The sequence below is a fragment of the Schistocerca serialis genome, chromosome 4, assembly GCF_023864345.2.
Source record: "Schistocerca serialis cubense isolate TAMUIC-IGC-003099 chromosome 4, iqSchSeri2.2, whole genome shotgun sequence".
Taxonomy (NCBI): Eukaryota; Metazoa; Arthropoda; class Insecta; order Orthoptera; family Acrididae; genus Schistocerca; species Schistocerca serialis.
In genome coordinates this window covers 61,770,651-61,789,136 of record NC_064641.1, presented here as the reverse complement: position 1 = coordinate 61,789,136, position 18,486 = coordinate 61,770,651, and the positions used below count along the sequence as shown (strand labels likewise).

General features: G+C 42.8%; 1 protein-coding gene across 5 annotated transcripts in view; it reads right to left on the bottom strand.

Annotated features, from left to right (window-relative positions):
* The window catches only part of LOC126475122 (uncharacterized), a 402,308-nt gene that overhangs the window by 159,007 nt on the left and 224,815 nt on the right, over window positions 1–18,486 (bottom strand). Inside the window, exons 1-2 of one of the 5 annotated variants that reach the window (XR_007586660.1) lie at window positions 5,821–6,022; window positions 2,046–2,325 (exon numbers count right to left, since the gene is read on the bottom strand). The exons of 2 other annotated variants lie outside the window; for them this stretch is intronic. Coding sequence is in view for 1 of the 3 variants with exons in the window: in XM_050102720.1 (XP_049958677.1) it covers window positions 2,131–2,325 (195 nt within the window). In the remaining 2 variants the exon portion in view is untranslated. Of the gene's footprint in view, window positions 1–2,045; window positions 2,326–5,820; window positions 6,023–18,486 lie in introns of those variants that run through there. 2 more of the 5 variants (XR_007586663.1, XM_050102720.1) reach the window with 2 other exon arrangements.

Sequence of the window (18,486 nt, the reverse complement as noted above, 5' to 3'; positions counted from 1 at the left end):
CTGTTCGATTCAATTACTGTAACTAAAGCTGATTTCAAATTTTCGTTCATTTAAATTTACAGTCTGTGTGACAATTTATGATAATCGTTATTAAAGCCATTTTGGAAGTGAGATTACTGCAGTCTGAGTTAACGGCTTGGTGGAAATTCTGAACTTGTGTGAGGTGAACACGACTGACTTACATAATGTTTGAATTACAGCTCAGTAATCAGTTGGAACTTCAAGTCTTATAGATCACTGAATGATTTTCATCAAACCGATTGTTCAGAACTGAATGGCCTGAGGGAATAGTTCTTGAGCTTACAAAAAAGTCTGATGGAAGCGTTATTTAGTTTAGACAATAAAGGACTGTGTTTGTGACTGTGAATGCTGCTGCCCTTCTATGTTTACCTCTCTCAATCATCCACTCCACAGCCACGTGTGCTGCTCCTTGCGTTGCCTTTTTTTATTATATAATTTAAAATGACGCACATCAAAAAGAACAAGTTCTTGAAAAGAAAAAAGAATCGGATAGTGGAAGTATTAACTGCTTCAGTCTTGTTGATTTGATGCAGCTCTCCTCTTTAAAGTATTCTTGTATCCTATGAAAGTCTCTCCATCGTTGTACAATTACTCTAGCCTATATCCGTTTCAAGCTACTGTATTCAAGCCTTTGTCTCCCTCTACAACTTTTTTGTCTCACAATTCCCTCCGTTTCTAAATTAAATATTATTTCGTACCTCAGGATGCGTTACATCACCTTATTTATTCTTTTAGTCAAACAGTGTCATAAATCTGTTTTTTGCCAGTTCTATGCATAATCTGTTCGTTAGTTACGACACCAGATCTAACCATCTACTCGATCGGTCCTTTCTTTCTGGACCCAGTATAAACAATATAAAAAATATTTCTGATTCCATCGTTGAACGTAAAAGGTAAAAATTATACGCATTACCTAACAATTTTTTAGCGTTTTTACACAATGATCTTAGTCTTACTTTAGTGATATCTGAATTTTTATTTGACAGTTAACTGGCACACGTGATGGCGTTCTTACTATCGAAATTGGGAAAACAGTCCTCCAACTACATCTCTGAACAGAACGTGAGGATGAAGGAATTAATAACTCCGTATTTAAATCCTTTAAAAACATATGCATCATCATCATTATATCATCATTATCACCAGCATCGTCATCACAGAATAATTCTGGAATACCTCGTTTCAAAAACTTTTATTCCTTTATTTTCTGTACTGTTTATATTCACATTTCATTTCCGTTTACCAGTGCATTTCAAACAAATACTTTTAATAATGACTTCCTAACAATAAATTTATGTTTGCTGTTAAAATATTTCCGTTTAAAGAGGAGCTTTACTTACTATTAGCAGCGTTAACCTTTTTCTTTCTGCCATCAGTTATTTTGCAGCCCAAATAGCAAATCATATGTACTACTTTTAGAATTTCATTTTCTGCTCTCTCCAAGTATTACTTGACTTAATTTGACTACAGTCCACTTTGCTTGTTTCACTTTGTCGCTGATCATCTTGTAAGCTCTTTCCAAGATAGTACACAGTCTGATCAGCTGTTCTCTAGTGTGGTTTGACGTCGATGAGAGAGTTATACCATCAGCACACCTTACAGTTTTTCTTTTTCTCCTTCAACTTTCAATATTTTCTAAATTTCTCTCTTGATTGCTTAACTGCTTGCAAAGGGCACAGATCAAATAACATTGGATACAGTCTACAACTCTATTTCAATTCCTTTATAGCTTCAGTCTCCCTTTCATGTCACATGAAATGTTGAACTGCAATTAGTTCCTGTACATGTTGTAAATAACTTTCAGTTCCTGTTTCTTTTCCCAGGTATTTCAAGGAGTGTAGTCAAGTGTATTCACGCTATTGGTCGATTATCTCTCTGTATTATGGGTCTATGATAACTATTTCTTTAGACAACGTCAGACTTTGTGTATATATTTATACACTTAGTGCAGCATTCTTGTCATACGAGTACATTCCAATAAATGTAGTGAAGTTTGTGACAGGATGAAGTGAAAATTGAAAGCGTTTTTCTTTTGTTTAAAGCTGTTTATTCGAAGAAGGAAGAGAGTGAAAGGTCAGAGCAAGTGTGTTTTCATATCGAAGTCCATGTTCAGCGGTAGTAGTAGGGGTAGCCGACGGCAGCGTAAGGGTAGGCGGAGTAGGCGCTGACGGCGGGGTAGCCGAAGGCGCTGTAGGCGTAGGGGGCGGCGTAGGCGTAGTAGGCCTCAGCGCCCTTCAGGGTCTCCTTGGCCTTCTCCTGGGCGAACACGGCCGCCACCAGCAGCACTACGAGGAAAGAGCACACCTGCGAACAGATGTACACCGTATTAAGTCCAAGTTGAAGGTAATTAATAGTAAAAACGGGTTAATATTTACACAAAGTCAAAATTGAGAAAGACAGTGTAGTGGAAGAAGTGAAACATGTTTTCTTTCTAGAAAGCATATCCGATGAATAAAGCAAGGAAACATCGGAAGGGAAGATACAGTTTAACGTCACGTCGACATCAAGGTCATTAGAGACAGAGCACATGCTCGGATTGTGTCATGGATGGGCAGGAAATCGGGCATGCCTTTTCGAAGGAACCATCCCATCATTTGCCTGGAGCGATTTAGCGAAATCAAAGAAAACCTAAATCTGGAAGGGTGGATGTGAGTTTGAACTGTCGTCTTCCCAAACTACTGCGCTACCTCGCTCGGTGAAGGCATCAGAATTAGAATGTCGCAGTTGTAGAAAACTTTTAAAACTGAAAAAATAAACTCCATCCGAGCAGGCTTCAGAAGGTAAGCCCTGTTATACTCAGCCTACAGGCCTCATTGGATGCGGATATGGAGGGGTATGTGATCAGTACACCGCCATCCCAGCTGTTGTTAGTTTACGAGATTGGAGTAGCAACTTCTCACTCTAGTAGTTCCTAGATTGACCTCACAAGGGCTGAGTGTGAAGCCTGGTCGCCAACAGCGCCCGGCGTATCGGACAGTCACTCATCCAAGTGCTAGTCGATAGCGCTGAACTTTGTTGATCTGACGGGACCGGTGTTACCACCGCGGCAAGGGCGTTGGCGTAGAAAATTTTAACCTCTGAAAATTTTTTGCTGATGTCAGAGACTATTTTGGAAAAGAAGAGGAAAGTGAATTTCTAGAGCAAAGAATGGTAAATGAGGGCAACTAGAAATCCAGCGAAGAAAAGTTGGAAGCGGATGAGATACGAATGTCAATGTAGTATGGCATTGTTGGCTGGGATATCCGTGGAGTATCTGCGTGTAAGAAAGGTGTCCGTCCTCGGTGTAGGCTGGCCAGTTCCCTTGCGGGTTTGTGAGAGTTTTGTAGTACACGTATTCGTAGAGTGTAGGTAAGTGTAATGGATGTGTGTGTAGTGTAGAGGTATTTTTGTATTGTATGATGATGATGATAGAAGGGAGACGTTGAACCACTCGGTGCCAGCACATAGCCTGCTTCTCTCGAATATCAGCAAGGGAGCTGCTTAGCTTAACATGCCCATCCGATGGACGGCTCAACATCAACATTGTCACTTGCCCTCAGTCCACGAGACTCTGTGGAGAGGTGTAGTATTTAATCCGTGACATCGTCAAAAAGACTCGTGGTCAGAAACTCGTGGCTACCATCGACCCTCCCATTGCCGGTCAAATACTGGCAGTCAAAATTCCGTCCAACAGCAGTATTCGGATCGGGTTACCTCCGAGTCGAGCACCTCCACAAAGGCTATGCAGGAGGTACGTATGAGATATGGTGCTATCGAAGAATGTTGGCAATTAATTGGACAGATACTGTACGAAATCGAGAAATAATAAAAGGAGCAGGTGACGAAAGAAGGAGGGACAGATTTGTCGGACATCTGCTGTGGTACCTCAGAACGGTAAACTTGACACTGTTGAAAGAAGTGGAAACGAGAAATGGCAGGGGCAGACAAACATTAGACTATGCAAAAGAGATGTTAAAGAATTTGTGGTGTAGTAGTTATGTAAAGCTGGAGAGGTTAGATCAACGTAGGAGAAGTTGAATTACAGCTTCAAACCAGTCACTAGATTGATGACTCAAAAAAGAATCTTTCTAGTCATGAATGTAACTAAAATGATCGGATTTTGATATTATCCATGATGGATGCAAGGTCGTGGTTGTCAAACGTAGTATTAAAATGTAATTTCAACTACTTTTCACAATGTAAATACGCTAGGACTGACGCGTTTCGAAGGGGCAAGCCTTCATCATCAGAATTATTCTGCAAGAATCTTTTAAAAGCATTTGCAGCAATTATGTAAATAAAATTATTAAAAATTTGTTGTCACTTCCCTTGTAATCACGTCTTCCTAAAATGTGCTTCAACATTGTTCATCCAGTCGGCAAAATAAAATGCATCGGCTCCTTTTAGTAACGCGAAGATGTTTGTCACGCTTATTATAGGTAGCTTTACTAGTGATATCGATATCTAATCAACACACACCTCAGGACACTGTACAATGCATGGTAACAGTTATCTATAACATTGCTAGTCACTTACTTTCTCGTCTCGCTCACAAATGAAGAGAGGAGAAAATAATTTCCTTTTTGTCACTATTCGAGCAATAATTACTTTTATCAGTTCTGGAAGTTGCAGAATTGTTCTGCAGTACGTCGCAAATTCTGATTCTCGAAGCTTCCTAAATAGCGTCTAGAGACAAGATCATCTTCCTCCCTTCAAGAAATGCCATCTAAGCTAACGGAGCGTTTCCTTAGTATTATCCTTCTGATACAGCCGACCGGTAACAAATCTAGCACCTAGCCTCGGAATTGCTTCGATTTCTGCCTTTTATCCGACCTGGTGGGGATCCCAGACATTCGAGCAGTACTGAATAACGGGTCACACAAGTACCTGTACGCTGCGTTCTCCTTCTGAAATATATCTAAGAGAGCGTATTTTTTAACTTTGAATAGTGTGACATGACTTGTGTCAGCTATTCTAAATCAGCAGCTTGAATAACAAACCACAGAAAACGACACGTTTTGTTCGCAGAGCCAGAACAACTGAGCTTTCACATGCATCTTCCAATGCCTCAGTGCGACATTATGCACTCCTAGCTTCGGATAAGAACTGAGGAAACTACACAGTTGAAGCGAGTTTATAACATTCAAGAAATTCATTTTACAGATATTGTTCTACTTCTCAGTTTATGTTATCGAATTATTTGTCGGCAAAACTCGTGCAGTATGTTTCATTAATTTATTCACAATCTAAGCGTTATTCTTAGAATCTATTCTTATATATCGAAACGAAACTGAATTAAGTACAATATTTAAATGAAAGGCACATGTTGGTTGGAGGATAATGTGGTTGGAATAGGTTTGGTCTGTTGGAAGAATCATTGTGAAGTTCGCTTGGAGAAATTTAGGGAAATCACAAGAAATCTAAGTGGGAGTGAACCTACGGCAATCTGAACTGCACTTCAGCCAAATAGGATACTAGTATTTTAATCATTGTAGCACATAGCTTGGATCTGTGTTAACATATGTGGCTTAAGAAACGGAATTGAAGCACTTTGATGCATTCTTTTACTAAAAGCATCTGCGGTATCATAGCGCGACAGGAACGTGCGGTATTACGATACAAACGTAAAAATTTCAACCTCTGGGTATTCAACTTCTAACGTGGCCCATCTAATCTCTAATGACTCATTGTCGACGGGACGTTAAACACCAGTTCCCTCCTCCTCGTCTAGCGTGGCACAAGAAGGCAAACGCTAGAAGCGACGAACGGTCCCAGAGCAGTAGATAAGGCGGCTAAATGGAGAGAGCGTGCAGTACTTACGAAAGCCTTCATGATGTCTGATTGAGCTCGGCTGGATACCGTGATGCAGGTCCAGCGCGCGCCGTCCTTTATATACCGGGAGGTGGTCCTTAGCCGTTCGACCTTGGACTGGCCACCACGCCCGGCCACGCGGACGATGGACCAGCTGTGGTATCCCCCGATGCCCGCAACAAGGACAACCGCCACCGCCTCCCGCTGAGTCGCCTCTGCAGGACACGCCATCATCCACTGGCGAGCACGTTTTCTGTCCCCATACTTGGTCACAGGGGCTTCGTTGCTTCCCAAAAACTTACAAATATTACTGCTGAAGTGAATTCAGTGCATCAAGATCTTCGATATTTCTAATTTTCCAGAAGGGTTTTGGCACCGTTCCTCACAAGAGACTTCGAATCACTTTGAATGTCTATAAAGTATCATCTCAGTTGTGCGGTTGGATTTGTGATTTCTTTTCAGAAAGGTCATTGTTCGCTGTAATTGACGGAAAGTCAGGGGGCAAAACAGAAGTGTTATAGGTGTTCTCTTTCTCTTCTATATGAACAATGTAGGGTAGGAGGCGATGTGAGAAGCCCTCATAGATGGTTGGCAGATCATTACTGTCATTTACCGTTTCGTAAAGTCACGATAAGATGCAAACCAATTGGAAAATGATTTAGACAAGGTATTTGCGTGAAAAGTGACAACTGGCTCTAAATAATGAAAAGTGTGAAGTTGTTCACACGAGTACTAAAAAAAAGTCATTTATTTCGGTTAGGCGATAAATCACACAAATCTAAAGGCTGTCAATTCAACTAAATAATTTATGATTACAGTTACGAACAGCTTAAATCGGAACGATCACATAGATAACGTTATAGGGAAGCCGAATCAAAGACTGCGTTTTATTAGGAGAATACCTAGAAGATACAACAAGTCTGCTGAAGCACTGCCTACACCATGCTCGTCCGTCCTCTTCTGGAGTACTGCTGCGCAGTATGGGAATCGTACCAGAGGGGACTGACAGAGAACACAGAAAACGTTCAAAGAAGGGTAGCTAGTTTCGTATCATCGTGAAATAGGCAAGAGAGTGGCACGAATATGATATGCGAGTTGGTTGGCAATAATGAAAACAAAGGCTTTTCCGATACGGCGGGATCTTTTCTGAAATTTTAGTCACTAACTTTCCTCTCTGAATGTGAAAATATTTTAATAAAGCTCATTTGACTAGTGAGAAATGATCACCGTAGCAGAATAAGGGAAATCCGAGCTCGCACGCAAAGATTTAAATGTTCGTTTTCCTCGCGCTGTTCGAGAGTGGATCGGTAGAGAAAGAGTGTGAAGGGGATTAGTTGAAACCTCTGCCAGGCTCTTAAGCGTGAATTGCAGAGCAATTCTGTAATTTGGAAATTTGTGGTAAGTCCTATTGGACTGTTGAGATCATCGGTCCCCAAGCTTACTCACTTCTTGATCTAACTTAAACTAACACGCTAAGGACAACACACACCCATGCCCGAGGGACGACTCGAACCTCCGACGGGGGCAGCCACTCGATCCGTGACAAGGCGCCTCAAACTCCGCGGCTACCCCGTGCGGCATAATTATGTAGACCTGGAAGTAGACACTGGTTGATCATGAAGACACCGAAATATGATAGAGTGAAGCAGGACATTTGCATTCTGAAATTGATTCACAGGAAAAGACTGTACAGCAGTTTCTCTTTTTGATCATCACTCTGAGGCGAAAATGGGTGGCACAGAAATAAGACAGTCCGTTATGGCAGGAAAACTCTCGTTCGAGCGATATTTGAGTATTGTTCGTCAGTCTAGAATCCGTACTAGGTAGGACTGATAGAGGAAATAAAAAAAAAAAAAAACAAAGAAGAGGAGCACGTTCCGTTACTCGTGCATAGCAAGAGCGAAAGCGTGACGGAGACGCTCAACCAAATTCAGTGGCATATGCTGCAAGAGAGGCATTCTGCATCACGGAGTGGTTTAGCGTTAAAATTCTGAGAGCAGACGTTCCTAGGAGGGTCGGTCAGTATGTTGTTTTATCTTACATATGTGGAATATGCGTCAAAGCTGAATCCTCTCTTTCGAACAGTACGTCGTATCCCTTCAACAACAGAATGCCTCAAGTGATCAGCAAATAACGTAAGTCGATTGTGCCTTTCAGAAACATCGCAGGTCTGGAGGTTGAAGCCAATGTGTTGTACAATTCTGGAATACATTTTCAATAACGTATAGTTAAATTTTTTGGCATTTAAACAACCCTGTCGAAGTGAACATGAATTCCTCAAACACTGACCTTGTAGATAACATTGTGGAAGTCTTCTATACTGTTCCGCATCTTCGTCTAATAAACAAAATGCGTGCTCACGGAATATCGGGTGTGAGGCTGGTTTGAAGACTTTCTATCCGAGCGAACCCTCTACGTCGCTGTTAACTGGAAGACATTAACGGTCAAAGTGGCATCCAGTGTACCCAAAGAAGTATGATTGGACTGTAGTCGGTACGTAGATTGTTTTGTTATTACATCTCCCTCTATCAGATGAGTGACCAGCGCATTTGACTGTCATGCGGAGGACTCGGAATCGATTCGAGGTACTACGAGGGTTTTTCCGTTGGAATACAGTGCACTCGACCTCACGAGAGCAATGGAGAAACTGCTTTACCGAGCAGTAGCGGTTCCGGGTCAAGAAAACTGACAACGGCAGACAGAGCGGTATGCTGACACGATGACTCTCCATACCGCACTCTGTGACCCCACTGTCAGACAGTGACCCCGCGGTAGCGACGGGTCCGCCTGTGCCTGTGGACAGAGTTTACAATTTATTATTAGATGAAACTTCCTGGCAGATTAAAATTGTGTGCCGGACTGAGACTCGAACTCGGGACCTTTGCCTTTCGCGGGCAAGTGCTCTACCGTCTGAACTACCCAAGCACGACTCACGCCCCGTCCTCACAGCTTATTAGATGCTTCTCAAAAATGGTTCAAATGGCTCTGAGCACTATGGGACTTAACATCGATGGTCATCAGTCCCCTAGAACTTAGAACTACTTTAACCTAACTAACCTAAGGACATCACACAACACCCAGTCATCACGAGGCAGAGAGATGCTTCTCAGACAGTAGTCACTTTGTCGCAAATAATACGGAAGCAAGTATGCAATACAGATTATGAAGTGATTTTTGGGGGAATAGCATCTTGTAATGCGGGATCACAGCCTCTATAAATTATTTAACTATCTGACTGACGAACAAATCTGTGTTTAACATAAGCGTCCATTCAGACTGCCGGCCGGTGTGGCCGAGCGGTTCTAGGCGCTTCAGTGTGGAACCGCGCGACCGCTACGCTCGCAGGTTCGAATCCTGCCTCGGGCATAGATGTGTGTGATGTCTTTAGGTTAGTTAGGTTTATGTAGTTCCAAGTTCTAGGGGACTGATGACCTCAGATGTTAAGTTCCATAGTGCTCAGAGCCATTTTGGACCATTCAGACTCGGCACGTAACAAATTCTCGGAGACGTCTCGGTCGCTGATAAATTCATTTATTGTAACGCGTTTGCATACACCATCTTAAAGAAAGCTATGACAATATAAGACAACACAAAAATCAGCAGTGAACACATTTGGATACTTGACAAAGAAAAATCAAGTAGCAGCAAGAACGAGACTTGTGCTGAGATGTAAGTGAGCCTTGGCGGCATTGTAGCAATCTTTGGATCCTCTGACTGACTGGCGTCCCGGGCACACACACGAGTGACGCACTGATTCGCTCGGTTTGTAGCTGTTTGTGAGTGAGGAAAAGGCGGGACCCGTGCCGCGGTTGGTTGGTGGGTGTTGGTACAAGGCGGTTCAAATGGCTCTGAGCACTATGCGACTTAACTTCTGAGGTCATCAGTCGCCTAGAACTTAGAACTACTTAAACCTAACTAACCTAAGGACATCACACACATCCATGCCCGAGGCAGGATTCGAACCTGCGACCGTTGCGGTCGCTCGGTTCCAGACTGTAGCGCCCAGAACCGCACGGCCACTCCGGCCGGCGCGGTACAAGGCGGCATTAGGTACGGACAGAGGGGCTAGTCAGTTGACATGCTGGCCGTATGATCTCTTGTTGTATTCGGAGCTATATGCACGACACCGTCCATTGTGGTGACCAAACCATAAGTTCCACTGTCACCTCCGTATAACATGTTAGTTTTTGAATCAGGAGTCACAGGATGCGGGCTGTGATGTTATCCATGCGTCTGGGTAAGATTACTCATTAACATGGTCCATCAGGAGATAGAGAGTGGACGAAAGCGATCGAAGGGTAGCGGTTGTAAGGGCAGAGGAAAAAAAGTGCCAAGGCAAGCGCCAAGGGAAAAAAAAACCTCTGCGACAGTAGGACGGATAGTAAGGGCAGTAGCGGCTTGCTAGCTGCGACAGTGCATGCAAGGTGTGGTTATGTTAGTGCGAGGTATCGTGCATCGTTACCTTTGTCGTTGCTGGAGCTCGTTGCGGGGCTTGCTGCAGTTGCTGCGTCCCTGCAACAGTTCAAGGTCGTTGTGCATTAGTGGGCGATCGGTCATAGATCGGCTCACAGACAGTGTAGGGGGTGTGTGTGGTTGGCTTGCGTGCTGTGTGCAGTACGGTTTCCCTGCGGTTGCCTATTTTTTGGTTGGTCGAGCATCTGGGGTTACCAGTAGTAGCTGTGTTCAGGGGCTCACCAGTACTGTCGTGTTAGCGTGCTATGCACCATAGATGTTTAGTTCCTAGCCAATAGTGTCTTTGGCCTGTTATGCTTCCATCTATGGTTGTGGTCGTAGTTACCCAGAGAAAGGATAAACGGGTTGCGCGAGTGTCTCGTGTTATTGTACAGTCATGTGGAGAGTTTTTGGAATACCTGCAAGATGGTATCTAACCGGTATTCCCAGTGAAGGTCCGCGATGCGTGTGTAGCGTGGAGAGTTGCTTATGATTCTGAGTACTTTATTCTGTATGAGCTGCAGACAGCGCTGGCGTGTGGGCGCAGCGTATCCCCAGACAGGTGCTGCGTACGTCATCAGGGGTATGCAGTTTGTATGTTGGCGGCTGCGGTAGTGCTTTCCATGATCGCTTATGGACTAATAAAAATTATGTGTTTATTCCATAAGTGAACCTCTCGTGTGGAGTTTTTAAGATGAGATTTTCTTGCAATTACTGTAAACTATTTGAAGCCGGGGATGTAACTTTACTGACTTTCTTTGTGATTTCGATTTATACGTATACAGGGAGGTCCATTGATCGTGACTGGGCCAAATATCTCACGAAATACGCGTTAAACGAAAAAACTACAAAGAACGAAACTTGTCTAGCTTGAAGGGGGAAACCAGATGACGCTATGGTTGGCCCCCTAGATGCTGCTGCCATAGGTTAAACGGATATCAACTGCGTTTTTTTAAAATAGGAACCCCCATTTTTATTACATATTCGCGTAGTACGTAAAGAAATATGAATGTTTTAGTTGGACCACTTTTTTCGCTTTGTGATAGATGGCGCTTAATAGTCACAAACGTATAAGTACGTGGTATCACGTAACATTCCACCAGTGCCGGCAGCATGTGCCTCGTGATACATTATCCGTGTTAAAATGGACCGTTTACCAATTGCGAAAAAGGTCGATATCGTGTTGATGTATGGTTATTGTGATCAAAATGCCCAACGGGCGTGTGCTATGTATGCTGCTCGGTATCCTGGACGACATCATCCAAGTGTCCAGACCGTTCGCCGGATAGTTACGTTATTTAAGAAAACAGGAAGTGTTCAGCCACATGTGAAACGTCAACCACGACCTGCAACAAATGATCATTCCCGAGCAGGTGTTTTTAGCTGCTGTCGCGGCTAATCCGCGCATCAGTGGCAGACAAATTGCACGAGAATCGGGAATCTCAAAAACGTCGGTTTTGAGAATGCTAAATCAACATCGATTGCATCCGTACAATATTTCTATGCACCAGGAAATGCATGGCCACGACACTGAACGTCGTGTACAGTTCTGCCACTGGGCACGAGAGAAATTGCGGGACGATGACAGATTTTTTGCACGCGTTTTATTTAGCAACGAAGCGTCATTCACCAACAGCGGTAACGTAAACCGGCATAATATGCACTATTGGGCAACGGAAAATGCATGATGGCTGGGACAAGTGGAACATCAGCGACCTTGGCGGGTTAATGTATGGTGCGGCATTATGGGAGGAAGGATAATTGGCCCCCATTTTATCGATGGCAGTCTAAATGGTGCAATGTATGCTGATTTCCTACGTAATGTTCTACCGATGTTACTACAAGATGTTTCACTGCATGACAGAATGGCGATGTACTTCCAACATGATGGATGTCCGGCACATAGGTCGCGTTCGGTTGAAGCGGTATTGAATAGCATGTTTCCTGACAGGTGGATTGTTCGTCGGAGCACCATACCATGGCCCGCATGTTCACCGGATCTGACGTCCCCGGATTTCTTTCTGTGGGGAACGTTGAAGGATATTTGCTATCGTGATCCACTGACAACGACTGAAAACACACGTCAGCGCATTGTCAATGCATGTGCGAACATTACGGAAGGCGAACTACTCGCTGTTGAGAGGAATGTCGTTACACGTATTGCCAAATGCATTGACGTTGACGGACATCATTTTGAGCATTTATTGCATTAATGTGGTATTTACAGGTAATCACGCTTAACAGCATGCATTCTCAGAAGTGATAAGTTGACAAAGGTACATGATCACATTTTAACAACCGAAATAAAATGTTCAAACGTACCTACGTTCTGTGTTTTAATTTAAAAAACCTACCTGTTTCCAACTGTTCGTCTAAAATTGGGAGCCGTATGTTTGTGACTATTACAGCGCGATCTATCACAAAGCGAAAATAGTGGTCCAACTAAAACATTCATATTTCTTTACGTACTACACGAATATTTAATTAAAAATGGGGGTTCCTACTTAAAAAAACGCAGTTGATGTCCGTTTGACCTATGGCAGCGCCACCTAGCGGGCCAACAATAGCGCCATCTGGTTTCCCCCTTCAAGGTAGACGAGTTTCGTTCTTCGTAGTTTTTTCGTTTGACGCTTATTTCGTAAGATATTTTGCCCGGTCACTATCAATGGACCACCTTGTATAAGAAGTGATGTACGCGCAGCTGATCTGTTGGAATCTCCGAGTAAGTGTCAGGTTACATGAATGTTTAGTTGGATGGGCTACTGACTGAAGTGGAAAATTTGTCTTTCAACTGCTCTGGTCAGATTCCGCTGGCAGTACTTAATGCGCGCTGGTGTTCCCATTTATTGTTCCTTAGTTTTATGTAATTCCTTATTTGTTGTAAGGTTTCAGCAATGCTGAATCAACTTTTGATGTTTTAAACTACTGTTCTTTTAAATTTGTTTTAGATGGATTTAAACCTTGAGGGAGTGCAACTTCAACCTTACTTGTAAATGTTAAGCCTGAAGTTCGCGTCAAGATTGTATCTATCATTCTTTAGTTGCAAAAGAGCATTCGATGTCTATCGTTAAGACTGCTACAGTTAACACAAGCGTCTTATATTTTTACGCTTTCAGTTTTAGTACAGTAATTAAAATTTCTGCTTATAGTTGAAAGGTTTAAGCCTCATTCACTTAACCGGCCGGTGTGGCCAAGCGGTTCTAGGCACTTCAGTCTGGAACCGCATGACCGCTACGGTCGCAGGTTTGAATCTTGCCTCGGGCATAGATGTGTGTGATGTCCTTAGGTTAGTTAGTCTTCAGTAGTTCTAAGTTCTAGGGGACTGATGACCTCAGCTGTTAAGTCCCATAGTGCTGAGAGCCATTTGAACCTTATTCACTTAACTTAGAGTTATGTAATTGCGTAACGAACGTTCCATTAGTCTAAAGGCTTTATTAAGTCTTGAACGACCTGAAGACCTTATTGCCGGAGCTCTTGACTTTAGTGGCGTAATGTGTTGACAGCCTTGGCTACTGAACCGTGGCATCGTTATTGACGCAGTGCTTGCCCACGTGTACGTACTGCTGTATTTCGGCCTGTGCAAGTACCCGTACGGCGTCTCCAGTGGTCTTTACCCCTCGCTGAGTTTTGATTCCAGCTGCAGCTGCTAAACAAGTCAAGTCCCCCGGATATTTTGTTTGATGTGTGGTTTTAAGTAACTCTCTTTTCGAGCTCGCCCGGTTTGCGATCTAACGTAACTACCTAAGAATCTATTTTCTGTACTATGCAGAGCAGTGACATTCTTACTTCTAAGTCTCAGTTATGTGGCTGGATTTGCGATTTCCTGTCAGAGAGGTCAGAGTTCGTAGTAATTGACGGAAAGTCATCGAGTAAAACAGAAGTGATTTAAGGCGTTCCCCAAGGTAGTGTTATAGGCCCTTTGCTGTTCCTTATCTATATAAACAATTTGGAAGACAATCTGAGCAGCCGTCTTCGGCTGTTTGCAGATGAAGCTGTGGTTTATCGACTAATGAAGTCATCAGAAGATCAAAACAAACTACAAAACGATTTAGAAAAGAAAACTGAATGGTGCGAAAAGTGGCAGTTGACTCTAAATAACGAAAAGTGTGAGGTTATCCACATGAATGCTAAAAGGAACTCGTTAAACTTCGGTTACACGATAAATCAGTCTAATCTAAAAGCCGTAAATTCAACTAAATACCTCGGTATTACAATTACGAACAACATAAATTGGAAGGAACACATGGAAAATGTTGTGGGAAAGGCTAACCAAAGGCAGTGTTTTATTGGCAGGACACTTAGAAAATGTAACAAACCTACTAAGGAGACTGCCTACACTACGCTTGTGCGTCCTCTTTTAGAATACTGCTGCGCGGTATGGGATTCTTACCAGGTAGGACTGACGGAGTACATCGAAAAAGTTCGAAGAAAGGCAGCACGTTTTGTATTATCGCGAAATATGTGAGAGAGTGTCACAGAAATAATACAGGATTTGGGCTGGAAATCATTAAAAGAAAGGTGTTTTTCGTTGCGACGGAATCTTCTCACGAAATTCCAATCACCAACTGTCTCCTCCGAATGCGAAAATATTTTGTTGACATCGACCTACATAGGGCGGAACGATCACCACGATAAAATAAGGGAAATCAGAGCTCGTACGGAAAGATATAGGTGTTCATTCTTTCCGGGCGCTATACGAGATTGGAATAATAGAGAATTGTGAAGTTGGTTCAATGAACCCTCTGCCAGGCACGTAAATGTGATTTGCAGAGTATCCATGTAGATGTAGATGCAGATGTTAGGGTCTCGCTCCTTCTGCTGGCACCAGCGCCCATAATGGGAGGAAAAGCCTGAAGATGGTCCGAGGAAAAAGCCGAAACCTGTTGCTAACGAATAAAAATCTGAAAATGCGATGGAGACTGTTTTTATTTGATTTTTGTCATTTTGTAACGGCTGCTGCTTTTCTCCAATTACAGAATGCTTCCTAAAATTTAAAATTTCACGAGAAGCGTTTGCCCAACAGCTTTACAACCGATGTCCGAAGTGTGATGTAGTTAATGGCAATTGCTTTGAAGACCAATAAAGGTATTTTGTTTCTAACAGTTGTTTCCTTTATTTTCTGGGACCTTTGACCGAAATTTTCCGATGCACCGTGTGTAATAATATACATCTAGCAACTAACAGCAAAACTGATAATGAGGGACTAACATTATGTGCTTCTTGAGCGTAATTTTCCTATTCAGTAGTAAACAAAAGTGCAGAGACAGTCGTATTTTAAGATGTGATTCATTTTAATTCAAGTTCACGAATGCGGCTGTGAGCTAAATACAATTGGCAGCTTACCGCAGTATCAACGGGGGTAAATATCGCTGCCACTGCGGCGTTAGATGATGTGAGAGGGGGAATGTTTTATTATTTGTCTTCCAGCCCGGATAACTCTTGGGTATGCAGGAATTGTACCGATCAGCAGCTGTGGTATAAATTTTGACACTGAAATAACATGGATTCTTGAATGTGCAACTAGTAAAGATCATTTTGAAATGTGGTACGTTTTCGTAGCAAGGAATATGAAATTAAATTAAGGCTATTGTAATGTAATAAAATGGGTAGAAGAAAAATGTCATTCAAAACATTAGTAAATATCTAAAATTGTGTCCCATATCGCAAAATGAATTTAAATGTAAGTCGAATTATTGTTATTAATTAAAAATGGTTCAAATGGCCCTGACCACTATGGGACTTAACATCTGAGGTCATCAGTCCCATAGAACTTAGAACTACTTAAACCTAACTAACCTAAGGACAACACACACATCCATGCCCGAGGCAGGATTCGAACCTGCGACCGTAGCGGTCGCGCGGTTCCCGACTGAAGCGCCTAGAACCGCTCAGCCACTCCGGGCGGCTGTTATTAATGAGTCATTCATCCACATACACAACATAACAATTATTCGTCGGATAATTATAGTGTCAGAACTGTCGGGTCGTCGAAATGTCTGCAGTATGAAACAGAGAAGAGTCGATAGAAGTGTCCCGAATTGCGCCGACTTTATATGGCCAGTACTTGGGGCCCGGCGCCAAATTTTTCACGTCCTCAGTATAGTTAGTCTTTTGGGGGCTCGTAACATACCAGCTTAGTTAGGTTACCAATTAACAATAAGATCGGTACATATGCGGCCCGAGATAACGTCTCAAAATGTCTGTATTGTCTCTTGATCAAAAAAAGTTTGACGCCCACTGCACCAGAGAAACTATTGCCTGGCACATTCCCGCAATATGTTGCCGTAACGTTTAGGGAAAGAATGATATTTGTGAAATGAAGTGTTGGCCATTTTAATGAAAAATGTGTTTCATTAACAATCTGCCTCCTTTGCTACCAAACATAGAAGCAGTCGTGGCAAGTGCTTTGACGTACTATGATCGATAGTTATATTTTATCCTTGACAAGATTTATCTCTGCTATCACGTGAAATCCAGACCACGCCCACTTTCTACGGTGCTTAGGCCGTTCTTCGACGTCCGACTCGTCAGTCGGCAAGAATCAGCACAACCAGGAGCACCTCCGAAGATGTCCAACGTAGCCTTGGACGAAACGTCAGGGATAAAGAGTTCCATGGACCACGGCCATACTGTCCGGGTGAATTGTCGGCAGCTCAAACATTATGAACCGTATACGTGTCATCCAGTTTAATCAGACGTTTCACCGAGCCTCACTTCGCCAGTACCTCACTCGCGGCTTCGAGGCACGCAGGACAGATGCCAGTAGTGTGATTGGGGATGTCACCGTTGACCAATGATCTGCCAGATGCGCGCTACATTCCTACCAGACAACACTCATCGTAAGAACATGCTTTAGACAATCGAAGACATGTTGTTGTTGTTGTCGTCTTCAGTTCTGACACTCTTTTGATCCAGCTCTCCATGCTACTCTATCCTGTGCAAGCTGCTTCATCTCCCAGTGCGTACTGCAGCCTACATCCTTCTGAATCTGCATAGTGTATTCATTTCTTGGTCTCCCTCTACGATATTTACCCTCCACGCTGCCCTACAGTGCTAAATTGGTGATCCCTTGATGAATCAGAACATGTCCTACCAACCGATCCCTTCTTCTAGTCAAGTTGTGCCACAAACTCCTCTCCTTCCCAATTCTATTCAATACCTCCTCATTAGTTATGTGATCTACCCATCTAATCCTCACCATTCTTCTGTAGCACCACATTTCGAAAGCTTCTATTCTCTTCTTGTCCAAACTATTTATCGTTCATGTTTCACTTCCATACAAGGCTACACTCCATACAAATACTTTCAGAAACGACTTCCTGACACTTAAATCTATACTCGATGTTAACAAATTTCTCTTCTTCAGAAACGCTTTCCTTGCTATTGCTAGTCTACATTTTATATCCTCTCTACTTGGACCATCATCAGTTATTTTGCTCCCCAAATAGCAAAACTCCTTTACTACTTTAGGCGACCCATTTCCTAAACTAATTCCCTCAGCATCACCCGAGTTAACTCGACTACATGCCATTATCCTCGTTTTGCTTTTGTCGATGTTAATCTTATACCCTCTTTTCAAGACACTGTCCATTTCGTTCAACTACTCTTCCAAGTCCTTTGCTGTCTCTGAGAGAATTACAATGTCATCGGTGAACCTCAAAGTTTTTATTTCTTCTCCATGGATTTTAATACCTACTCCGAATTTTTCTTTTGTTACCTTTACTGCTCGCTCAATATACAGATTGAATAACATCGGGGAGACGCTACAACCCTGTCTCACTCCCTTCCCAACCACTGCTTCCCTTTCATGTCCCTCGACTCATATAAGTGCCATCAGGTTTCTGTGCAAATTGTAAACAGCCTTTCGCTCCCTGTATTTTACCCCTGCCACCTTCAGAATTTGAAAGAGAGTATTTCAGTCAACATTGTCGAAAGCTTTCTCTAAGTCTTCAAATGCTAGAAACGTAGGTTTGCCTTTTCTTAATCTAGCTTCTAATGTAAGCCGTAGGGTCAGTATTGCCTCACGTGTTCCAATATTTCTATGGAATCCAAACTGATCTTCCCAGAGGTCGGCTTCTACCAGTTTTTCTATTCGTCCGTAATGAATTTGCGTTAGTAATTTGCAGCTGTGACTTATTAAACTGATAGTTCGGTAATTTTCACATCTGTCAACACCTGCTTTCTTTGGGATTGGAATTATTTTATTCTTCTTGAAGTCTGAGG